This window comes from Triticum aestivum, chromosome 6B (assembly GCF_018294505.1).
Source record: "Triticum aestivum cultivar Chinese Spring chromosome 6B, IWGSC CS RefSeq v2.1, whole genome shotgun sequence".
NCBI lineage: Eukaryota > Viridiplantae > Streptophyta > Magnoliopsida > Poales > Poaceae > Triticum > Triticum aestivum.
The window spans coordinates 705,723,863-705,750,306 of NC_057810.1; the positions used below are offsets into that span (position 1 = coordinate 705,723,863).

General features: G+C 46.5%; 1 protein-coding gene across 1 annotated transcript in view; it reads right to left on the reverse strand.

The window, feature by feature from the left end:
* Positions 1-20,915, reverse strand: part of LOC123135030 (diacylglycerol kinase 4-like) — a 51,949-nt gene extending 31,034 nt beyond the window's left edge. The window contains exon 1 of the mRNA XM_044554157.1: positions 20,401-20,915. Within this exon, the coding sequence (XP_044410092.1) occupies positions 20,401-20,859 (459 nt within the window). The 5' untranslated portion in view covers positions 20,860-20,915. The remainder of the gene's footprint in view (positions 1-20,400) is intronic.
* Between the last annotated feature and the right edge of the window lie 5,529 nt (positions 20,916-26,444).

A 26,444-nucleotide genomic window follows, 5' to 3' on the forward strand; every position in this document is an offset into this window, starting at 1 on the left:
GACCGTTCCTAGCTAGTGGTTGAATCTTGGAATTTTTTTGGTGTTTCTCTGATTAAATAGATACTTATGTACCTAGAAATGATTTTTGGAAAAAATAAATAGCAAACTATGAGGTAGCTGCAGTTCAAATTTGACCCGCTTCCAACTGAATCGGCGGGAATTTGTCTTTTTCACCAGAGGTGGATCAAAACTTTTGACACCCAACCATTTTGTCAATTGTGCATTAAATATGTCCTAATATTTTATAAAAATGATTTGGTACAATTTTGCAACAAATATATGGTAGGTCCTTCACAAAAAAACCTCATTTCGGGCACTCGAAAAATGGAAAATGAATTTTCCGTGCAAAGCAAATGAAAACTCCCTTTGGCAACATTGTTTGGAATTCCAAGATGCACCCTTGTGCACAATGTGATATCATTTGAACAAACTATGCCATGAATGTGGCCATAAGATTGATCATTTGGCTTGAAAGCCATTGATCTCCACACATGATAGCTCGTTTCTGAGAACACTTTTTTAAAATAATTGCCGTATTACAAGTTTGTTATTTTTCCTGGGAACTTGGCCACATATGATGACACAATGCGAAGGTTTCCCAACTTTTTGATATGTTTTGAATTTTTTATGCCCGTTCAAAAATGCGGTCAAAACGGCGGGAATGACCGTTCCTAGCTAGTGGTTGAATCTTGGAATTTTTCTGGTGTTTCTCTGATTAAATAGGTCCTTATGTAACTAGAAATGATTTTTTGGAAAAAATAAATAGCAAACTATGAGGCAGCTGCAGTTCAAATTTGACCCGCTTCTAGCTGAATCGGCGGAAATTTGTCTTTTTCACCAGATGTGGATCAAAACGTTTTACACCCAACCATTTGGTCAATTATGCGTTAAATATGACCTAGTATTTTATAAAATTGATTTGGTCCAATTTTGCAACAATTATTTGGTAGGTCCTTAAAAAAACCTCATTTTTGGCCACTCAAAAAATGGAAAATGGTTTTTTCGTCCAAAGAAAATGAAAACTTCCTTAGGCAACATTGTTTGCTATTCCAAAATGCACCCTTTTACGCAATATGAGATCATTTTTGGAATTTTACATGTGAAAAAGTAGAAAAAAAGAATGCTCAGGGATTCTTTTTTGAAACATTAATTGTCTTTTTGATGAGAGGTGAATCAAAAGCATTTTACATTTTAAGATTTGGTCAACTGTACATAAAATGTTGTCTTATAGTTTTGGAAAATGGTGTGCTGTTATTTTGAAAGAAATATTTGGTAGATTCTTCACAAAAAAGGAATTTTGTCACTTCGAAAATAGAAAATGATTTCCCCCCGTAAAAACTCATTTCTCATAACACTTTTTAAAGATAATTGTCTTATTCCAATTTCAAGTTTGTTAGTTTTCCTAAAAAACTAGGTCACATTTGGTGACACAATCAGAATGTTTTTATTTTTTTGAATTCTCGTATCATAAAATTGTTTATATGATTCAACATCTTATTTTTAATTGATTAAGACCAATTCAGATGGTCATAACGTGTACTGGGCTCTGATTGGTCCATGAGCATGTCACGCGGATCGTGCCTTCAGCGCCGTCGGATGCTCCTCTCCAGATTCAGATCCAACGGCAGCCCTTTCTCCCTCACCCCCTCTTCGTCTAAAAAAGGAAACTCCCTCCCGCACGCGAACCCTAGCTGCCATCCCTCTCCCTCTCCCCTTGCCGCCTCGCCTCCCCTCTCCAGATCCAGATCCGCCACCCCTCTCCCTCTCCCCTCGCCGCCTCGCCTCGCCTCCCCTCTCCCTCTCCCATCGCCGCTGCACCGCCCATCGCCTCCCCCCCCCGCCCGACCTTATCCCCCTCCCCTCCCCTCCCCTCCCGTGTCCCCATCCCGTCGAAACCCTAAGCGGCGGCAACCGCCATGGTGAAGGGACGCACGGGGCAGCGCGTCAGGCTCTACGTCCGGAGCACCATCCTCGGCTTCAAGAAGTGAGCAGCCCCGTTCTTGGCCATGCTCTCGCCGGATCTGGCGATTCATTTCATGGTGAGATTGGGTGGCGCGCTGATGGCGATGTGGGGGGTTGATCTGCAGGTCGAAGCCGAACCAGTACGAGAGCACGTCACTGGTGCAGGTCGAGGGGGTGAACACCAAGGAGGACGTGGCGTGGTATGGTGTCGCCGTGACGGAACAAGCCTCCTCCGCTCTGCTCTGCTCGCCGGTACGGACTCCCCCCAACCCCTTCCTCCTTCCCTGGCCGTCCGGCCGAGGTTCCAATCGGATCCCCTCTCGCGCTTCGTCTCCGGGCCGGCCGGCTCTCCCTCCTCTGTCTGCATCCCGTCCAGCTAGCCGATTGACCGCTGGCGCCCTGTTGGCTCGCGCACGGGGCACGCTAGCCAGCTGATCCTGTCCGGCGTGTCTAGTAGTAATAGACGACGACAGGTTCTCTACTTATCAACTCTGTTACTTCTGCATAGTTTGTTTAAGGCTGTTGCTTTGCTCTGTGTGATTTTACTCTAGCATGTGTGTTGCATTTTGTCCTGCGCCTTGAGAATGACTAGGATTTATGTTATAGAATTCCAAGTGTAGTCGCAATATATAACATGCCTAAAGTATATGGACTTGTGCAGTGTGTCCATCGAGAGTAGATAGACTATTTCTTTCATGATTCATCTATATATGCTGTTCTTATATGCAAGTTTGTATCTGGATGTCTTATGCATGACAGAAGTTTGTGAAATGCAATGTTTTTCTGTTGTGGTCTGTTTGATGGGGATTGATGCACATGTAGGTCATGTCTCTGTGTGTTTGGACCGAGGGAACAACACTAGCTTATTAGCTTACTTTTCATCAAATACTAGTATTAGTTGAGATGTAGATGGACTGTTTCTTTCACGATTTTATCGATATATAGTTGTTTACTTGTTTTTTATCTGGATGTCTTATACACGACAGAAGCTTGTGAATTGAAATGTTTCTTTTGTGGTCTGTCCGATGAGGATCGATGCATGTGTGGATCATATATCCCTGTGTGTTTTGGATCTAAGAACTAGCTTATTAGCATACCTTTTTATCAATATCTTGGTGTATCCCATGTGTTGAGCTGATTATCAATATCTTGGTGTATCCCATGTTTTGCACATGTAGATCAGAGAACTAGCTTATTAGCATACCTTTATGCGTTCACTCTTTTTCAGGAGCTCCAAACCTAATTTTCCTGTATAGTTTTCTTACTTGTTTTCCTTTATGCGTTCACTCTTTTTTAGGAGCTCCAAACCTAATTTTTTTTCCTTTATGTTCACTCTTTTACAGGAGCTTCAGTCCTAATTTTTCTGAGTGTGAAGCCGTGAAGCCAAGTGTGAAGCAGTGAATGCTGGAGAGAGATGATGCTGGAGAGATGCCCTTCCTGTAGGTCTGCACATAAGCGGAAGTTCCTGGGTATACAAGATTCGATGGTTAAACTGGTTGATGTGATGTGAATGAGTGTATGGAAACTGGGTGTGTGATGTGAATGAGTGTATGTAGTTTCACGTGTTCTGTTTTGTATAGCATATTGTAATAAACTTATTTTAGCTGTTATTTGAAGATTTTCATATGCTTTCTTTCTTTTGTCTGTTTGATATATACATATATATTGCTTATTAATAAGCTATGAAAAATCTGACTTTTGGGACCCATATGTAAACTGGAGCTAGGAAAAAAACTGGAAATAAAAAATAAATTGACTACAAAATGTTGTGCACTAGAAAATAAAAAGGCCAAATTGTAAGCCAGGCCCAGGTAGCTAACCAAAATTAACATAAAATACATATATTAAAAGGGCTTGCCTAAAAAAATACATGGGCCGAATTATTGGGTCAGACCCATGTAGCTAATAAAAGCACAGGAAAAAAATACATTAAAAAGGCCGAATTAATGGGCTCGGCCCATGTAGAACACCAAATCGGACCGGGCTGAATCTTGTGCCACATCAGCTTGCCACGCTGGATGCCTACGTGGCCTGGGGAGGTTGCTAGTGACCAAAACGCCACAGTAGGAATATTTTGGTCGTAAACGTCTTTGACCATTCCAGAAGAAAGGTCGCTATAGTCAGTTTACGACGGCCAGCTTTTGACCTTCTGGTTTTGGTCACAAAAAGGTCATAAATGGAAATTTGTGACCTTTCAGTGACCAATAGTGGTGATCATAAGTTGACATATTTCTTGTAGTGATCCTTAGGAAAAATAGCTATCATGCTCAATGGGGTGCCAAGCAATTGGATTGGCTACAAAAATGGGCTCCGCTAGGGAGACCCCCTATGTCCCTACCTTTTTATCCCGATAGAGGACATCCTGCCACACCTAATCCCGCGAGCTCACCAACATTGGCTACTTCACCACAACCTCGATCTAAATATTACCCTGGTTCTTTGGGAATATGCAGACAATCTCATCCTAGCCCACATCTCAACTTCCAGAGCAACTCATCTAAAATTTCTCCTGGACAACTTTGTCTTTGCTACCGGTCTCTCCTTAAATTTTCACAAAACAACTTTCCTCCCTATTCACCTCTAGCCCGCTCTCGCTTCTGAGATTGCAAACATTTTTGGTTGCACTATCTAGACTTACCGTCAAGCCTACCGTGACCTCCCACTCTTCCCACAAAAACTCCCCTCAGCATTTCAACCGATTGTTTAGTCCTCCCAGACTACCTAATAGGTCGGGTCGCTAGACTTCTCTCATTGGGAGCCAGACCCACAATGATCTCCTCTGTCCTGAACACGATTGTTGTCTACTACATGTCAGTCTTCCATATTCCCAAAAATATTTTGAAAGAGCTAGACACGGTTCATAGAGCCTTCTTTTGTGCCATCGAGGAAACTTGAACTGGAGCATAGTGTCCTATTCCTTGGAAAAATGTTTGCAAACCCAAAAAAAGATAGTGGTCTAGGTATTAAAATTTTGCTTACTCTGAATAACTACTTACTAATGAAGTTTACTTTCAGACTAATATAGCTCCCTAACCTACCTTGGGTCAACTGGTACCACCGCTGCTACACCCACGCTATTGCAGACAAGCCAACAAACCCATCCTTACTTTGGAAAGTAGTAAAAATCACAACTACCTATCCTACATAATATCTGTTCTGCTCACAAATAATGGTCTGCGACCCTATTCTGCACCAATACATGGATCTCTTCACAACCACTTGTCGTTGCATACCCACACCTCTTATCCCACAACATCATGCCCACAACCCTAGTTTCGAAGATCATACAGGATGCATTTCTAGCTATCCTTGAACCACCTTACTAATGTTGCTTCACACGAGCTAGTGAAGGTGTTGCCTTTGCTGCCATATTTAGTCCCAAATGATATTTCTGATGACAGGTTCCTTCTGCATTGTATGCCTTTCTCCACCAAGGAAGTTTGTGCGCTTCTCACTACCGAGGAAGAGGTGGACCCTCTTGTCGAGCTCATCTCGTCCTCCATGGTGTCGATCAAGCTCAAGATATATGGTTGGCTTATCTTCAAGGATCACCTCAACACCAAGCACAATTGCCTCAAGAAAAACTATAACTACAGATTGTATTTGTCCTCGGTGTGATGCACTAGTGGAGGATGACACCCATGTATTTATATTTTTCCTGGCCAAGGTAAAGTTCTAGAACGCACTACACCTCATCTCCTCGCTCTCCCTTAATATGATATGGGACATTCCCTCGCCGAATGGGCTCGACAATGACATATGGCCTTCGGTGGCTCTCTCCATTCTTTGGAATATTTGGGACTCCAAGAATGCCCAGGTCTTTCGCCCGGAAGACCACCTCACTAGAGTTGTTTTCTTAGATATTGTATAAAATATTTCTCTCTATGGACCTTTAGATTCACTCATAAGGATGTTGTCATCGTGTCTTGGCACCAATACCTCTCCTGGCGCGCTAGTGCTCTCTTTTAACCTTGCCTTTGGTGCTTTTAGTAATATATTCAGGTGGTGATCCTCCCCCTCCCCCATTTTTAAAAAAAGAGGCGTTTGAGCGGATATTTTATATAAAAATTAGAGATGCCCTATGGTAATCTTGTACCCACTTCCACTGCTCCAGAGGCCCTGGTTGTGAACACGCAGCAAGGACCAAACCAAGAACTGTGTCGCCTAGGCGGACACCTTTGGCCTGCATTTGGGAGAACACTCCAATGCCTTCCTCCTGTCACCATGTTCCACCTACCTATTCACCAGGGCGCAACAAGGCAGAACATTCCTTGTGGGCATTACGTCAAGTAGTGAAAGAACACCAACGACTAACCCTTCCCTCACATGCGAAGTGATGAGCTTGTTGAATCTGATCCCTGATTATCAGGGAGTGTCGAAGAAAGTTCACATTGGATAGGCGACTGAGAAGACCCGCGTAGACACAAAAGAGTGCCTTGTTCACGAGGAGGAATTTTGTGAGTCCGAGCCTAACACCATGGGTGTGGATGGAAAGAGTGAGGCAACAGGCGCATGGGATGGTGGGGAGAAGGGAACAACAAGAGGAGAGAGGGTATGATATGAGGGGTGTGAGACCAGGGAGTGGGGAGGATATGGGAGTAGAGAGGGATCCCGAAGCGCGGCCTCCACATAGTATGAGTACGTTGTGGTTGTAGAGTTCCACACTGCACCGAAGTAGATCCGACGTGACAAAAGCTACCTAGATTTGCACCATCGGATGATCTGTCACCACAAAAAGAGAACCACACAATATAGGGAGACCAACATCTCAACACGTAGTAGTATGTATGTTTTCTGAAATATAAACTGGCTCACTCACAAGTAGCACCAAACAACACAAAACAGACATAGTGCTACATATGAGAGAACGACAGAGGTTTGACCGTGTCTTTGCCAATGAGCACCTACAGGCCGGACTTGAGGACAGAGCCAAGGCGACCTCCACTGCATGGGTTGAAGAATGTGATGAGGGGGTTCTCAGGGGTGTCATCGAGTGCAAGGGTGAACAAGGGTTGGTCACGACGCTGGCACTTGAGGCTTCCTCCAACATGAATTCATCTACTAACGGGTCCCTCGCCTTCAGCGTAGCCTATAGAGCATCACGGAGGCGTTGAGGCAGAGTGACCTGGAGGCAGAAGTGCACCTTCTCAAACGAGGATGAGGCACATCCGATATCACATCTCTGAAACAAGAGTGACTCAATTAGAGCTCCAACCAGTGGCAGTGGTGCGGCCCCTGGTGGTGAGCATGTCGAGAGAAGTGCCTCCTGCTCTGTCGACGACAATGATGTTGACAACGATATGGACATTTCTGAGCATGACCGGAACCTCGATCGAGTGATGCGGCAGTTTGAATTGAGGAGGGTGGAGGAGGCGGAGTTTTGTATGGTTGTTTTTCTCATGGTGGGAGGGCAAGACGAGGAGAAGGAGCTGGCTGCACCACTTCTCAGCAGTCAAGGCTACTTACGAATAGCTAAAGAGCAATCGCTAAATATAACATTGCTCCTCACAAGCAGCACCACACAACATGAAACTGATATATTGCTAAATATGAGAGATTGACAAAGGTTTGACCTAGTCTTCGCCAATGAGCTCCTGGAAGCAAGACTTGAGGACAGGGCTGAGGCGACCGCTACTACATCGGTTGATGAAGGCGACGAGGCGGGTTTCTTGGGTGTCATTAGGCGTGACAAAAAATTAGGTGTTTTTTACAGCGTCGACTCCTTGGCTTCTACCAATACGCAGGTGTCTGGCAACATGTCCCTCACCTTCAGTGCAGCATCCAGAGCATTGCGGAGGCGCTGCGACAGCGCAACCCAAAGGTGGAGGTCCACCTTCTCAAATTCCAAGGACATGGCGCTCCTGAATTCACAGATGTGGAATGATAGCTACTCAATTAGATCCCCAAACAGCGGTAGCGGCGCGGACGCCGGAGATGAGTGTGGCGAGCGCAGTGTCATCCACTCCCCTAGCGACGATGATGACGACAACGATATGGACATCTTTGAGAATGACCGCGGTCGCATCCTGATCGGGGGTTAGGATTCAAGAATTTTTCCCATGGTTAGAGGAGAACAAGCCATGCAATGGTTTTAACGGAGGAGATGGAGTTTCATATCTTCATTTTTTTCCAAAGTGGGAAAGAAGAAAATGGAGGAGTTCGTTGCATCGCTCCTCAACAAGAAAGGCAACTTAAAAAAGCTAAAGAGCAATAGCTAAATATAGCATGGTTATATGCAGGCAGCGCCATGCAAGACGACGTAGACGTACTGCTACATATGAGAGAGGGACCAAAGTTTGACCGGGTATTTGCCAATGAGCTCCAGGAGGCAGGACTTGAGGACAGGGCTGAGACTACCGCCACTGCATGGGTTGACGAACATAACGAGGGGATTCTCAAGGGGCCACGTCAGGCGTGAGAGAAAATGAGGGGTTGTTCATGACCCCGCTCCTAGGGCTTCCTCTAATGCAAAGGTGCCTGTCGATGGGTGCCTCGCCTTTGGTGCAACATGCAAAGCAATGTGGAGGCACTGCGTAGTGCCAGTTGTTGTTTTCTGCTTGCTTTTGGTTTTTCCAGAAAATCTATACCAAACAGAATCCAAACGCTATGAAACTTTTTGACAATTTTTTTCTGGACATAAGAGACCCAGGAAGCTTCGGGAGGAGACTAGACGACAAACGAGGAGACAGGAAGGCAATAGGGCTCACCCTGGGGGGTAGGCGCGCCTTGATGCCTTGTGAGCCCCACACGGCTCCGTCTAACCTAACTTCACTTCCATAAATTCTTAAATATTGGGAAAACCATCGATAGCCACCTGAAACAATTTTTCCACTGCAGCAAGTCTCTGTTCTTCCGATCCCATTTCCAGGCCTTTTCCAGTACTTTGGTGGAGGGGGAATCGATCATGGAGGTCTTATACATCAACTTTGCAGCCCATGATGTGTGAGTAGTTTATCATAGACCTACGGGTCCATAGCTAGTAGCTAGATGGGTTCTTCTTTCTCTCTGATCTTCAATACCATGGTCTCCATGATCTCCATGGAGTTTTGTCTGATGTAATCTTCTTTTGTAGCGTGTTTGTTGGGATCCAATGAATTGTGGGCTAATTATCAGATTATTCATTGAAAGTAATTGAGTATTTTATAAACTTTATTATGCATGATTATTATAACTTTGTATTTCTCTCTGATCTATCTGTTTAGTTTGGCCAGCTAGATTGATTTATCTTCAGTGAGAGTGGTACTTTGTGATGGGTTCAATCTTGTGGTGTCCTCACCTCGTGACAGAAGGGGTAGTGAGGCACATATTTGTATTGTTGCAATTAAGGGTAAAACGATGGGGCTTAATCATATTGCTTTGTTCTAAACTGTCTACATCATGTCATCATACTTCATGCATTATTATGTTTGTTATGAACTCAATATGTCGAGAGGCAAGCATAGAAGCGCCCACGAAGTGAAGTAACAGTAGTAGATGCAGGAAGGAGTCAGTCTACTTTTCATGGACGTGATGCCTATATATGTGATCATGCCATGAATAACACCATAACTATGCGCTTTTATATCAATTGCCCGATAGTAATTTGTTTATCGACCGTATGCTATGTTTCGAGAGAGAAGCCTCTAGTGAAAACTATGGCCTCCGGGTCTACTTTTATCATATTACAAAAACCAAAAATACCTTGCTGCAAATTATTTACTTTTATTTTACTTTGCAATTTATATATCTACCACTACCAATTTAATCCTTGCAAGTAACGAGTTCAAGGGGAATGACAACCCTCTTGCCCGCGTTAGGTGCAAATATTTGCTCTTGTGTGTGCAGGTGCTATTCACTAGGCTCTGTGTGATTCTCCTATTAGTTCGATGACCTTGGTTCTCACTAAGGTAAATACTTATCAGAGACTATATTGCTTCACACTTCCTCTTCAGGAAAAATCCAAACGCAACTCACAAGTAGTAGAAAGAATTTCTAGGGTCGTTGCCAGGGAGGAGATCAAAGTAGTCTCCCGTCAACTTGCCAATTCATGGCGCTGTTGCCAGGGAGACATCATCATAAACCTACAAGTACCTACAATCAAATTATCATTTACTTTCTCTATTATTTATTATTTATATTTGCTTTTATTGGTCTCGTTGAAAAAATAGGAAACATACAAAAATATTTATCTTTGTTCGTTTGCTTGCTTTGTCATTATGTCTCAAGAAAATACCAAGTTGTGTGACTTCTCAAATACTAATAACAATGATTTTATTAGTACTCCAATTGATCCTCCCGCCACTAGTGCGGAGTCATATGGTACTAATGATGCATTGCTAAATCATGTTTTGAAAGAACAATTTTCTGAAAATCCAAATGAAGATACTGAATCCCATCTTAATACCTTCGTTGAATTATGTGACATGAAAAAGGAAAAATATGTGGATAATGATATTATTAAGTTGAAATTATTTCCTTTCTCACTTAGAGACCGTGCTAAAACTTGGTTTTCATCCTTACCTCGTAATAGTATCGATTCATGGGATAGGTATAAGGATGCTTTTATTGCCAAGTATTTTCCTCCCGCTAAGATTATTCCTCTTAGAAACCAAAATTATGAATTTTAGGAAACTTGAGCAAGAACAATTTGCACAATCTTGGGGGAGAGAGAAATTGATGATTAAAAATATCCCACTCATGGATGATAATGCAAAAAAATGCGGGACTAAACTTTGTGTCGAGAAATCTTCTAGACTCTGCTGCAAGTGGAACCTCTATGGGAATGACTTTGGGAGAGGCCATGAAGCTTCTCGATAATATGATGACAAATTATTCTCCATGGCACACCGAGTGAGCTCCAACTGGTAAGAAGGTAAACTTCGTCGAAGAAGTTTCTACTTTGAGTGATAAAATGGATGCTCTTATGAATATGCTTACTAGTAAAAAATCTCATATTGATCCAAATGATACCTCATTATCTACTTTGATTGAGCAAAATAATGATTCTATTGATGTGAATATTATCGCAAGAAATAATTTCAACAACAATGCTTATAGAGGGAATTTCAATCCTAGACCATATCCTGGTAACTCCTCTAATGATTATGGTAATTCTTATGGAAATTCACATAATAATAATGGGATACCTAATGCTCTTGAGAACAACATTAAATAATTTATCAGTTCTCAAAAGATTTTCAATGCTATGGTTGAAGAAAAACTACACAAAGTTGACGATATCGCAAGAAACATGGATAAATTGCTCATGATGTGGAAACTCTTAAAATTGAAATTATTCCACATAAAATTTATGCTACTGAAACTATAGATTCTATTCAAGTCACCATGAATGGAAGTAGATAAAGAACCGTGAGGATTAGAGCTAAGCGAGAATTCTTACAAAAAGCGATTCCACACTGTTTTTATCATAATCATGATGAAGATATTAAAATGATTAGATGTGACACCCATTGAAACATTGTTTAGTAATATAAAATTTGATGAATAAGGTACTGGAGATGAGTCAACTTTAGCTAGAAGGCGTCCCAATTGTTTGGAGGGTGATGATCTTAACGATAAAAACACAAAAATGTGGGTTTGAAGAGGTCAAGACTTTAAATAGTGATGTACCCACTCTTTTGGATTACAAGGACTTTAATTATGATATTTTTTCTATGATTGGATGTATTTCCTTGTTTCAATGTAAGATGAACTCACATAATGATTATGAACAAAATAAAGCACTCACACAACATATTGTAGAAGCTATGATTAAAGCTCATGAAGAAAAGTTAGAATTGGAGGTATCTATACCTAGAAAATTACATGATGAATGGGAACCTACTATTGAAGTTAAAATAAATATGAATGTAATGCTTTGTGTGATCTAGGTGCTAGTGTCTCTACTATACCAAAATCTTTATGTGACGTGTCAGGTCTCACTGATATGGATGAATGTTCCCTTAGCTTGTACTTAGTGGATACAACAATTAAGAAAAAATTGGGTAGAATAAATGATGCTCTCACAATTGCTAATAATAATTACGTCCCCGTGGATTTTATTGTACTAGATATTGAATGGAATTTGTCTTGTCCTGTAATACTTGGTAGATCTTTCCTATGAACCATATGTGCGATTATTGACATGAAAGAAGGAAATACAAGGTTCTAATTTCCATTAAAGAAAGGGAAGGAACACTTACCAAAGAAGAGAGTTAAACCACCATACGAATCTATTATGAGATCTACCTATGGAATTACTTTGAAGGATGATAATACTTGAAACAATGCATTATTCCTAGATAGGGGCATAAAACAATAATGCTTGTTGGGAGGCAACCCAATATTTATCTTAATTTTTTGTTTTTTTTGTTCTTGTGTGATGACATTATTACCTCTGCTGTAATGATTGTTTTTTTATGTTTTAATTAGTGTTTGTGCCAAACAAAGCCTTTGGGATGATTTCGATGATAGTTGACTTGATTCTATGCAAAAACAGAAAGTTTTGAGTTCAGTGCATGAATTCTTAAAAATCACTGGAACTTCATAATTAGCTTAATTTTTTACACATGATTGATATATGTTTTGTCTATGTTTTCCTAATTTTTCAGATTTTTGGAGTTAGAGAAGTATGAGTTTTATTCAGATCATTACATAATGTTTAGTTTTAGATAGATTCTGTTTTTTTTTGCATAGTGTGCTTGTTTTAATAATGCTATGGATTATATCGGGGGGGATAAATCATGGAGAAGTTATAGTATAGTAGGTATTATCCTAGAACAATTATGAATGAGTTTACAAAGTACCTAAAGTTTATGATTTGTCTATTATATTAACGGATCTCACGAGGTTTGTGTTGAGTTTTGTGTGCTGAAGGTTCCAAGTTTTGGGTGAGATCATGATGGAGGAAGGAACAAGGAGAGGCAAGACCCTAAGCTTGGGAATTCCCAAGGATCCCCAAGGTAATAATGAAGGAAGACCCAAGAGTCTAAGCTTTGGGATGCCCCGGATGGCATCCCCTCTTTTGTCCACAAATCATCGGTAAGTTACTTGAGCTATATTTTTGTTCATCACATGATATGAATTTTACTTGGAGCATCTTGTGCAATAGTTTTACTTTGTTTGCTTGTTAGTTTTCCACAATCATTGTTTGTTTGGCACACCTTTTTGAGAAATACACACATTCATCATGATTTGTTAGAATACTCCATGAGCTTCACTTATACCTTTTGAGCTATGTAGTTGCTCTTGTGCTTCACTTATATTTGTTAGAGCATGGTGGTGGCTATATTTTATAGAAATAATTTCACTATCATACTTCACTTAAATCTTTTTTAGAGACTTTAAATAAGATGTGATAATGAGCACATGTTATAAGACTAGTCCAAAAAAGGATAGGTATTTAAGACAGGTATAATAATAGCTTTCATATAGATCACTAAATATGAAACATATGTTTTGATTATGTTGATGTCGTAATATAAAAGGGTATGAGTCCATGACCATCTCTTAGTAATAATATGGATATTAAAGCTTGTTATTAACTACTCATTTAAGTGTCCGACATGGTATGATGGGGATGTCCGAGCATTCTTAGGTCTGATTGAAATCATTTGTGATGTTTGGATCAGGGGCGCGTGATGGTTAACTCCTACCCCCCCCCTAGGGGCATGCGAGTAGTACTTTGTTTTGAGGGCTAATAAAACTTTCACAACAAGTATATGAGTCCTTTATGACTAATGTGAGTCCATGCATAATTACACACTCATACCTTTCCGCAATTTGCTAGCCTCTTCGGTACCGTGCATTGCCCTTTATCACCTCGAGAGTTGGTGCAAACTTCACTGGTGCATCCAAACCCCATGATATGATACGCTCTATCACACATTAGCCTCCTTATATCTTCCTCAAAACACCACCGAACCTACCTATCATGACATTTCCATAGCCATTCCGCGATATATTGCCATGCAACTTCCATTGCTCCGTCTTATGACATGCGTGTTGATCATCATATCACTTTGCATGATCATATAGAGTTGACATGATATTTTTGGAAAAGCCACCATTCATCATTGTTACAATATTATGCTAGATCATTGCACATCCTAGTACACTGCTAGAGGCATTAGAGTCATCTTGTATTAGTTTTATCGAGTTGTAAGTAAAAAAAGTGTGATGATCATCATTATTAGAGCATTGTCCCAGTGAGGAAAAGGATGATGGAGACGATGATTCCCCCATAAGTTGGGATGAGACACCGAACAAAAAAAGAGGCCAAAAAAAGCCCACCAAAAAAATGAGAGAAAAGTGAGAAGGGGCAATGTCACTATCCTTTTACCACACTTGTGCTTCAAGTAGCACCATGTTCTTCATATAGAGAGTCTCCTAAGTTATCACTTTCATATACAAGTGGGAATTTTTCATTATAGAACTTGACTTGTATATTCCGATGATGGGCTTCCTGAAATACCCGAGGTCTTAACGAGTAAGCAATTGGATGCACACCCACTTAGTTTGAGTTTGAGCTTGCATGCACTTATAGCTCTAGTGCAATTGTCGCATGGCAATCCCTATTCCTCGCAGTGATATCGATTGTAAGGCTTCTCCATTTCCTAACGATCCACCGAGTAGATGCAAGCATTTCGTCCTTTTTGACTTCTCCTATATATCTCTACCACCGCACTCTATTCCACCCTAGTGCGAATATCCATGGCTCATGCTCATGTATTGAGTGGAGTTGAAAATGTTGAACAGCGTTGAAAAGTGTGATCCAATTGCTTGGTTTGACACCAGGGTGCTCGTGATTTATATTTATGCGATGAAGGCGGAGTCATTCCATGCTTACATAAGTCAATGAGTAGAGATAACATTTGTTAAGCAATGTATATTTTGAAAAAGTAATGATTATGTTCTTATATCCATCTATATTATTATTTTGATATCAATTACTTCATCATTTCTCAATATTTATACCGTAAAGATATTCCATGATGAACATGCTAGGTAGCATTCAACATCAAAAATTCTGCTTTTATCATTTACCTACTCGAGGACAAGCATGAATTAAGCTTGGGGATGCTCATATGTCTCCAAGGTATCTATAATTTTTATTGTTTCATGCTATTATATTACCAACCTTAGATACTTTTTATACAATTTTATATCATTTTGGGAACTAACTTGTTAACCCAATGCCTAGTGCCAGTTGTTCTTTTCTGCTTGTTTTTGGTTTTCTAGAAAATTTGTACCGAATAGAGTCCAAACGCTACGAAACATTTTGATGGTTTTTTTCTACACATAAGTTACCCTGGAAGCTTCAGGAGGAGACCAGACGACAGATGAGGAGACAACATGGCACCAAGGTGCGCCCTGGGGGGTAGGCCTGCCCTGATTCCTTGTGGGCCCCACGTGGCTCCATCTGATCTAATTTCACTTTCATAAATTCTCAAATGGTGGGTAACCCCTTGAGAGCCACCAAAAACAATTTTTTCTATGCTGCAAGTCTCCGTTCTTTCGTGATCTCATCTGGAGGCCTTTTCCGGCACTCTGCCGGAGGGGGAATCGATTACGGAGGACTTCTACATCGACCTTGCTGCCTTCCGATGATGTGTGAGTAGTTTACCACGGACATACGAGTCCATAGCTAGTAGCTAGATGACTTCTTCTTTCTCTTCGATCTTCAATACCATATTCTCCATGACCTCCATGGATATCTATCCGATGTGATCTTCTGTTGTGGTGTGTTCGTTGGGATCCGGTGAAGGGTTTATGATCAGATACTCATTAAAAGTAATTAAGTCTTTACTGAACTTTATTATGCATTATCATTATAGCTTTGTATTTCTCTTCGATCTATCGGTTTAGTTTGGCCAACTAGATTGATTTATCTTCAGTGGGAGTGGTGCTTTTTGATGGGTTCAATCTTGTGGTGCCCTCACCTCGTGAAAGAAGGGGTAACGAGGCACATATTCATATTGTTTTCATTAAGGGTAAAATGATGGGGTTTAATCATATTGCTTGGTATTATTTTGTATACGTCATGTCATCATACTTCATGCATTACTCTGTTTGTTATGAACTTAATACAAGAGAGGCAAGCATAGAGGCGCTCTCGAAGTGAAGAAATAGTAGTAGATGTAGGCAGGAGTTCGTCTACTGGTCACAGACATGATGCCTATAGATGAGATCATTGCCATGAATAACATCATAACTATGCGTTTTTCTATCAATTGCCCTACAGTAATTTGTTTGCCCACTGTATGCTATGTTTCGTGAGAGAAGCCTCTAGTGAAAACAATTGCCCCGAGTGTACTTTTATCATATTACGAAAACCAAAAATACCTTGATGCAATTTGTTTATTGTTATTTTGCTTTGCAATTTATATACTACCACTACTAGATTTAATCCTTGCAAGTAACGAGTTCAAGGGGATTGCCAACCTTCTTGGCTGAGTTGGGTGCAAGTATTTGCTCTTGTGTGTGCAGGTAATGTTCACTAGGCTTTGTGTGATTCTCCTACTGGTTCGTTAACCTTGATTCTCACTGAGGGAAATACTTATTAGCTACTATATTGCTTCACTCTTCCTCTTCGGGGAAAGTCCCAACACAGCACATAAGTAGCACCAATGAGCTCCTGGAGGCGGGAGTTGAGGAAGTGGCTGAGGTGATCACCGCTATGAAGGTTGGCAAAGGAGACAAGGGGGTTCTTGGGGCATCGTCAAGTGTGAGGGCGAACTAGGGGTTGGTCGCGACACCGTCCCCCGGAGCTTGCTCTAGCGCGAAGGCACCTACCAACAGGTCCCTCACCTTTAGTGCAACATGCACAACATCGTGGAGGCGCTATGGCAGCGTGGCCTAGAGGCAAAGGTCCTCCTTCTCGAATACCGAGGATGCGGCATAGCTGAGTCCAGAGCTCTAGAACGAGAGTGACTCAATCAGAGCCCCAACCAGCGGCGGCAGCACGAGCACAGACATAGAGCGAGGTGATCGCAATCCCTCCCGCTCCATTGGCGACCATGATGGTGATGCGGACAGCAATATGGAGATCTCTGAGACACAAGTGAAACTTTGATCGCATTGTGATCGGGGTTAGGATCGAGTAAATGAGTTTCCTGGTGGTGGGAGGAGAACAAGCTATCCCGCGGTTTTCGTGCAGGAGGCAGACTTTTGTATGGTTATTTTCCCGCGGTGGGAAGGAAGGATGAGGAGAATGAGCTACTTGCGCTGCTCCTCAATGGGAAAGGTAACTTTGGTAATATATAAAGTGCAATAGATAAATATGGCATTGCTCCTCATAGGTAGCACCTCGCAACACGAAACCGACATATTGCTACATATGAGAAAGGGACAGAGGTTTAACCTGGTCTTCGCCAATGAGACCCTCAAGATGGGACTTGAGGATGAGGCAGAGCCAACCACTTCTTTGCAGTTTAACAAACACGATGAGGGGGGGTTCTGTGGGGCATCATCATGCGCGATGAAGAACTAGGGGTTGGTGGCAGAACCGGCACCCGGGGCTTCCTCGAATGAGAAAGCCTGTACTGACAAGTCCATCGCCATCAGCGTGACATGTAGAGCATCGCGGAGGCACTGAAGCACTGACCATGAGGTGGAGGTCCTCCTTATCAAACATTGAGGATGAAGTATGACCTAGTCTGTAGCTTAAACTGAGAGCAACTCAACCAGAGCCCCAACGGGTGGTGGTGGCGCGACCGCCGACACTAAGAACGGCGAGCGTAGTGCCTCCCGTTCCACTAACGATGATGATGCCAAAAATGATATGGATGACAGTGACCGCATTGTGATTGGGGGTTACGATCCACGAAATAATGCCTCCGGTGGTGGTAGGTGAACAAGCACTGTGGCAATTTAAATGGAGGAGGGTGGAGGAGCCAGAGTTTGTATGGTCATTTTTCCCACAAGGGAACGAAGGACGACGAGAAGGAGCTGGCTGCAACCCTCCTCAATGCGCAAGGTATCTAAGGTAATAGATAAAGAGCAATAGCTAAATATAGCATTTCTCCTCACAGGCAATGGCATGCAACACGAAACAAACATCCTGCTACATATAAGAGAGGATCGGAGGTTTGACCTAGTATTCACCAATGAGCTCCTAGAGGTAGGAGTCGAGGAGGGGGCAGAGGCGACCGCCGCACCATGGATTGACGAACACAACCAGGGGGTTCGAGGAGGCGTCGCGGGTGTGAGGGAAAACCTGGGGTTGGTCGCGACATTGGCCCGCGGGGCTTTCTCCAAGGCAAAGGTGCCTGCCAACGGGCCCCTCACCTTCAACGCAGCATGCAAAGCATCATGGAGGGGCTGCGGCAACGCAACCCAGATGTGAAAGTCCTCCTTCTCAAATGCCAACAAGGACATAGCGCGGACGAATCCGCTGCTCCGGAATGCGAGTGACTTAATCACAGCGTTGACCAGCGGTGGCGCGGCCGCTAATGGTAAGCACAGCGAGCGTAGTGCCTCCCTCTCCGCCTGTGAAGGTGATGCCAACAACAATATTGACATCCCGGAGCATGACTGAGACCGTGATGGCATCCTGATCGTGGGTCGCGATGAAGGAAATGTGTTTTCTGATGGTGGAAGGAGAACAAGCAATGTGACAGTTTGAATGGAGGAGTGTGGAGGAGGTGGAGTTTTCTATGGTCCTTCTTTTCTTGCGGTGGGAAGGAATGACGAAGAAAAGGAGTTGGTTGCACTGCTCCTCAATGGCAAAGCAACTTATGAAAAAGATAAAGAGCAATAGCTAAATATAGCATTGCTCCTCACAAGCAGCGTCATGCAACACGAAACATACATACTACTCCCTCCGTTCCCAAATACTTGTCTTTCTAGGCATTTCAAATGGACTCAATATATGGATGTATGTAGACATATTTTAAAGTGTAGATTCATTCATTTTGCGCCGTATGTAGTCACTTGTTGAAATCTCTAGAAAGACAAGTATTTAGGAACGGAGGGAGTACTACATATGATAGAGGGACAGAGGCTTGACCTAGTCTTCACCAATGAGCTCCTGGAGGCAGGACTTGGGGATGGGCAGTGTGACTACCGCTATTCAGGTTGACGAACTTGACAAGGGGTTTCTCTATAGCATCATCGGGCACAATGGTGAACCAGGGTTTGGTCGTGGTGATGGACCCTGGGTCCTCCTCCAACGTGAAGGCGAGTGTTGACGAGTCAGTCAGCATCATGTTGAGCATCACGGAGTTGCTGATGTAGTGCGACTCAGAGGAGGAGGTCATCCTTCTCGAACACCGAGGACGCGACAAGGCCGAGTCCGGCACCCTAGAACACAAGACCTAATCAGAGCCCCAACTAGCGGCAGCAGCACGTCCACAGAGGTGAGAGCGGCAAGCACGGTGCCTCCCGCTCCGTCGGTGATGGCGATGCCGACAGTGATATTGACACCTCCGAGCATGACCGCGACCTCAGCCATGTCTCGATCAGGTCTTAGAATTCAGGGAATGCGTTTTCCAATGATGGGAGGAGAACAAGTGATGTGGCAGCTTGAGCGGAGGAGGGTGGAGGAAGCTGAGTTTTGTATGGTTGGTTTTTCCCACGGTGGGAAGGAAGTCCAAGGAGAAGATGCCGGTTGCACCACTCCTCAACGGGCAACACAAATTAGAAAATAGCTAAATATAGCATTGCTCCTCACACGCAGCATCATGCAACATGAAGCAGACATACTGCTACATATGAGAGAAAGGTAGACGTTTTACTCGGTCTTCGACAATGAGCTCTTGGAGGCGGGACTTGAGGAGCGGGCCGGGGCGACCGCCATTGTGCGAGTTGATGTGAACGTGGCGAGGGGGTTCTCAGGAGCTTCATTCTGTGCAAGGGTGAATCAGGGGTTGGTCACTGCACCGGCCCTGGGGCTTTCTCCAATGCGAAGGCGCCTGCTGATAGATCCCTCGCCTTCAGTGCATTGCGCATGCCGCACAGAGTCGTTGTGGCAGCGCAACCCAAAGGCAGCAGTCCTCATTCTCAAAATTCTAGGATTCGGCACGGCCGAATCTTCGAAACAAGAGTGACTCAATAAGAGCCCCATCCAATGATGGATGCATGGCTGCCGGTGTTGAGCGCGGCGAGCATAGCACCTCCCGCTCCACCAGCAATGGTGATGCCGACAATGATATGGACTTCGGTCGGAGGTTAGGATCAAGGAAATGTGTATTTCATTGGGGGGGGGGGGGGGGGGGAGTACATGATGTGGCAGTTTGAACGAAGGAGGGTGGAGGAGGCGGAGTTTTGTATGGTTGTTTTTTCCTGCGGTGGGAAGGAAGAACATGGAGAAGGTACTTGTTGCACCGCTCCTCAACGGGCAAGGCACCATAGAAAATAGCTAAGGAGCCATAGCTAAATATAACATTGGTACTCAAATGTAGGACCACACAATGCCAAAAAGACATACTACTGCATATGAGAGAGGGCCAGAGGTTTGACCTGGTCTTCGCCAATGAGCTGCTGGAGGCGGGACTTGAGGACGGGGCCGAGGCGACCGCCACTGCGTGGGTTGACGAATGCAACTAGGGGGTTCTCGGGGGCGTCTTCGGGAGCGAGGGACAGCCAGGGGTTGGTCACGTCGCCGATCCCCGGGGCTTCCTTCAATGCGAAGGCGCCTGCCGACGGGTCCCTCGCCCTCAGTGCAGCATGTAGAGCGTCGCGGAGGCGTTGCGGTAGCGCGACTCGGAGGCGGAGATCCTGCCTCTCAAACACCGAGGACGAGGCACGCCCGAATCCGCAACTCCGAAACGAGAGAGACTCAAGCAGAGCACCAACAAGCGGCGGTTGCCCTGCCGCCGGCGGTGAACGCGGCAAGCTCGGCGCCTCCCGCTCCGATGTTGACGGCGATGCTGACAATGATATGGACAAGTCCGAGCACGATCGAGACCTTGATCGCATTGCGGTAGGGGGTTAGCATCCAGCAATTGTGTTTTGCAGTGGTGGAGGAGAGCAAACAATGGGTCGGTTTGAACGGATGAGGTTGGAGAAGCAATAGTTTTATATGGTAGTTCTTTTTGCGGTGGGAAGGAAGGACGAGGAGAAGGGGCTAGCTGCACCGCTCATCAATAGGAAAGGCAGCTTAGGAAATATATAAATAGAAATACCTAAATATAGCATTGCTCCTCACATGCAGCACCACACAATACGAAACAACATACTACTACATATGAGAGAGGGCCAGAGGTTTGATCTTGTCTTCGCAAATGAGCTAAGGTGAGACATGAGGATGGGGCGGAGGCGACCGCGGCTGCGCGGGTTGATGAACGCGATGAGGGGATTCTCGGGGGTGTCGTTGGGAGCAAGGGAGGACAAGGGGTTCGTCAAGCGCCCCCTCCCATGGCTTCCTCCAGCGCGAAGGCGCCTGCCGATAGGTCCCTTACCATCAGCGCAATGTGCAGAACGACGCAAGGGTAATGTGACAGTGTGACCCGAGGATGGAGGTCCTCCTTCTCGAACACCAAGGATGCCACGTGATGGAAAAGGCAGCTCCCGAACGAGAGGGACTCAATCAGAGCACCAACTAGCGGTGGCGGCACGACCGCCGGTGATGAGCGCGGCGAGCGGGTCATCACCGGCGGTCTTCGTGTTGGAGGAAGCCCCGGGGCAAGCATCACGACCAACCCCAGGTTTGCACTCGCGCCCGACGTAGCCCCCGAGAAGACCATCGTCACGTTCGCCAACCCGCACAACGGCAGCCGCCTCAACCCCGTCCTCAAGTCCCGCCTACAGGAGCTCATTGGCAAAGACCAGGTGAAACCTATGTCCCTCCCTCATACTCCCTCCGTTCCTAAATATTTGTCTTTTTAGAGATTTCAAATGGACTACCACATACGGATGTATATAGACATATTTTAGAGTGTAAGATTCACTCATTTTGCTCCGTATGTAGTCACTTGTTAAAATTTCTAGAAAGACAAATATTTAGGAACGGAGGGAGTAGTATGTAGCAATATGTCTATTTTTTGTTGCACGGTGCTGCTTGTGAGAAGCCATGCTATATTTAGCTATTGGTCATTAGCTAGTACTCCCTCCGTTCCAAAATACTTGACTTTCATTTGTCCAAAAATGAATGTACCTATATACTAAAACATGTCTAGATACATCTATATTTTGACAGAGGGAAGGCATGTATTGTGGAACGGAGGGAGTATTTACTAACTTGCCTTGCCGGTTGAGGAGCAGTGCAGCTAGCTCCTCGTCCTCTCCCACCACCGGAAAACACATTTCCTGGATCCTAACCCCTGATCAGGTCATGGTCGTGCTCAGAGATGACCGTATCATTGTCGGCGTCCCCGTTGCTGGCGGAGAGGGAGGCACCGTGATCATCGTGCTCACTGGCGGCTGTGCCGCCGCCGTTGCATGGTGCTCTAATTGAGTCGCCCTTGTTCCGGAGCTGCAGATTCAGCCGCGTTGCATCCTCTACGTTCGACAAGGTGGACCTCCGCGTCTAGGTCATGCTGCTAGAATGCCTCCGCGATGCTCTGCACGCTTCGCTGAAGGTAAGGAATCCATTAGAAGGTGCCTATGCATTGCTGGAAGCCCCAGGGGCTGGTTCCATGAACCCCTGGTTTGTCAACCCGCGCAGTGGCGGTAGCCACATCACCATCCTCAAGTCCTGCCTGCATGAGCTCGTTGGCGAAGACCAGGTCAAACATCTACCTCACTCTCATACTCCCTCCGTTTCAAAATAGATGACTCAACTTTAACTAATTGAGTCATCTATTTTGAAACGGAGGGAGTATGTAGCGGAGGGAGGATAGAGAGGGAGTCACAGATGACCGTTAGGCGACAGGGAGGCGATCCGGGGCGATCTCCGCGCCCGACGGCGGAGCCACCGCCCGATGCCGGCGATCGCCGCCGGGTGGGCGGTCGCTTCTGGGCCCTCGCCGGATCTGACGATGATGATGCGGACGAGGATGGAGCGGAGCCGCCGGGGGAGTCACCGCCGTCTCCTACGCCGTCGGACCTAATCTGTGAATTCTTTCATTCAGGTTACTCGGAAGAGGAAGTAGCGACCACGGTGGACAAGGTGGTTCCCAGAGACGATCTGGCTCGTGAGGGGCTGCACGATGGAGAGAAGATCGAGATTGTTCGCCGGATCGTGCATAGAAAGACGGCGCCGTCGGCGCTTCGTCCATGGAAGGGACCTTTACCCAAGGTATGTTTGCCGAAGCTCACTGTGTTTGATCTGATCCGACCGGATGCGTGGGTTACGGTTAAGAGGAAGAAATGACGGAGGTTGTTGTCCCGGAATGTGCGTCCGCCGGCGCCGGCCATGGAGGCCACGGCGACCGAGATTCGATCGACGAGGGCGACCGCGTTCGCTCAGCTGCTTGGTGCGGCCGGGCTGGATCGGGAGCCTTCGGGCCTCGTTGCCAATGGGCCGGACAATAATGGGTATGAGGCCCATTATGTCTATCAAGGCCGGTCCGGTGAGTGTTTTCTGCCATGCACGTCCGATCCTTCGATCGTCCCAGCGCAGTCGGTACGTGCCGCTAGGGTTCATCGCCAGGGGAGCCGCGGTGTGGATGACCCCCTCCTGCTGCGAGTACCGCGGGGGGGGGGGGCTGGAAGGGCTCGACCGCCGCTGCCCCATGCGTCGGGACGGGGCGCACCGCCGGCCGGACAGCAGCCGCCGGCACTTGCGCCGGATGCTGCAGGTCGTGGAGGCGCTCTCCAGCCGCGGCAGCAGCTGGGCTCTCCGGGAGTTCGGGCTCCTGAGGCGCAGCCAACGACGGCTGGCCGGGCAGCGCATAGACCCCCGGTGCCATCTCATGCTGCTGGGGTCGGCCGGGGAGGCCCTCGCCCTCCGCCGCCGGCGGCGCCGGCTCCTGGGTCGATGACGACTGGTATGGTTAATACTGGCCGTGGAGCTCCTCGCCCTGCACCGCCGGTGGTGCCGGCTCGTAACGCGTCGGCGGCGGGGATGGCTGCTCTGAGGGCCGAGACGTCGGGGGCCACGGTGGCTGCCGGTGTCGCTGCTGATCCGGTGGCGGCAACTACCGGGGGTCAGCGTGCACCCCCGCCACACCTTGCGGTTCGTCAGGCGCAGAATCGTTCGGGGCAGAATCAGGTTCAGAGTAATCAGAGTAATACCAGTGGGAGACCGACTGATGCACCTCGAGGCAAGTGGGGTGATGACGGGTTTGATGCGTATGGAGTAGGCCAGCATCGGGGCTCATCTTCAGCGGGAGGAGGTCGGGGTTATGCTTGGCAGAGTGACGGGTCTGCAGAGAGACCGTTCCTGGGGCCGGCTGGAGGCTTCGTTGAGGGGGCCTCAGGACCTGATAACAGGCACAGAGGAGGTTATCGCGGATACCGTGGTCGTGGTGGAGGCCGCGGAAGGTTCCGTCGGCCGCCTCCCCCTAGACATGTTGACTCTGACGGGGCGGCGATGGAGACTGATCAGACACCACAGGAGCTACCTCCCCAGGCGATGGAGGTGGTGAATGCACTTGCGGTTGCTGAGGTTCCTGGGATTGCGAAGGAGGCTGAGGTGGTTCAAGTGGCTGATTCTGAGAGGGCATCCAAGTACGCTCGGAAGAAAGAGAGAATGCTTTGTTACCGGTGCGGAGAGAAGGGGCACTTCATCGCGGAGTGTGTGGCCCAGCTGTGCGAATCCTGTGGTAAGCCTGTGCATGCTTCAGGGGATTGTCCTTTGCTGAGGGACCATATTCCAGCTCTTACTGTATATGGTGTGTACTGTGCGGAGCTGATGTTCTTCGAGTCAGCGGCTGCGAGGGAGATCCCAGCTGATACACAGAGCCTTACTTCTGGTTTGGTCAAGGTGACACAGGGAGATGTCTCCCAGGCTCAGATTGTGCAGAGACTTCAGGAGTTGGCTCCGGGTGATTTTCAGTGGGACCTCGTACCCGTTGAGGATAGAGTATTCAGAGTGGAGTTTCCTTCGATTGAGGACTTGCAGCGTTTGTTGAGCTTTGGGATGTGTAAGGTGCCAGGCACCAAAGGTATTTTGGAGTTCCACGAGTGGAAGAAAGTTGAGCCTAAGGGGAAGCCTCTTACTCAGGTGTGGCTGCGTTTCTCGGGGGCACCGTCTGAGGCTCTTTCTGATGTGCGTGTGGTGGCTAGTTTGGGGATTATGGTTGGTAAGACGGAGAAAGTGGATATGGCGTTCACTAGAGCTTAGGGGGTGGCTCGACTGCGAGTTAGCATTCTGGATATTGAGTATGTCCCAGACGTCATCAACTGGACCTATAGAGGCGAGGTGTTTCCACTTGATATTGAGTTTGAGGATGCAGAGTTGTTTGCTGAGGTTGCTGCTGGCACTGACGTGGATATGCACGATGGGGGTGATGATACAGGTGCTCCCAGGGAGCAGGCGGATGAGGCAGCACAGGAGCCCAATGGATCGGGGCCTGCTACTCAGGAGCCGGAGAACGGAGCCGGGATGGAGCAGTCCCCGGCTTCGTCTTTGCCTCATAACTCACTGCGGTTTGGATCTTTTCTGCCGTCGTCGGCGCCTCCTCGTCTGTGGAGTGATCGGGTTGACTCTGACGATGCGTTCGAGCATTCGCTACCGGTCTTGGACTTTGGGCGGTCACCCCGGCAGTCGGCCAGCTTCAGTGCCCGTGTTGTTCAAGAGGTGGAGCCTCAGGAGTCGCCAGGGCGATCTAGGTCTTCGGTTTCCTTGCGGAGGGGAGGGGCGTCTGGGCAGGTGGCCACGACTCCCTCTCATTCTTCTGTTTCACAGCAGGCGGCGCAGGTACCTGTGTCCAGCCGGGGCGACATATCTTTGGGGCAGGAGGCCCTGGAGGTCCGTCTCGCGGGAGCCTCGTTGGTGGTGGGGTCGCCGGAGGTGCTAGGCAGGCGTCAGGGGCAGGTGGCCCCTGACCCTCTAGTACCGACGGCGGTCCTGCAGGTGGAGCGCACGGCTGCCACGGCGTCGGCTGGGGGGGTCGGACTAGGGCAGGAGGCCCTGGTGCCAACTCCGTCAGGCATCTCCACATCTCCTACGCGGTCCCCCTCTCCCAGACCTACTCCGGGAGCCGCTACTCGGGAGGAGGTGATCGCGTTCGGAGGGATCCGAGACCCTGCTTCCGAGGGGAGGCGGACGAGCTCTCGTCTCCAGGACCTTCCGGAGGTTGATGATTTGCAGCAGAGGTGCGCTATGCGGGCGGCCAAGCTGCGTGATGTGGAGAGCACAACAGGTATGTCAGTTAATGTTTCAAATTCTATTCTGCATTTCTCTAAGGATGAGATTATTAATAATGCAAACCAAGTGGGGGTGTCTCTTGGGAATAATAATTTGGAAATTGATAACTCGGTTAATGATCTTTTAGATTTGGAAGCGGAACGGGCCTTGGAGTCTATTAGAAACCTAGCGGCTGTAAAACCTTTGAATGATGCGGAGATTGAGGCCTTGGGTGTTAGGGTGCTTGATAAATTCTGCGCGGATCTTGTTCCTCCGTCTGCGGAGCCTGATGAGGATGAACTCCAGGTAGATGATGCAGCCCATGTTCAAC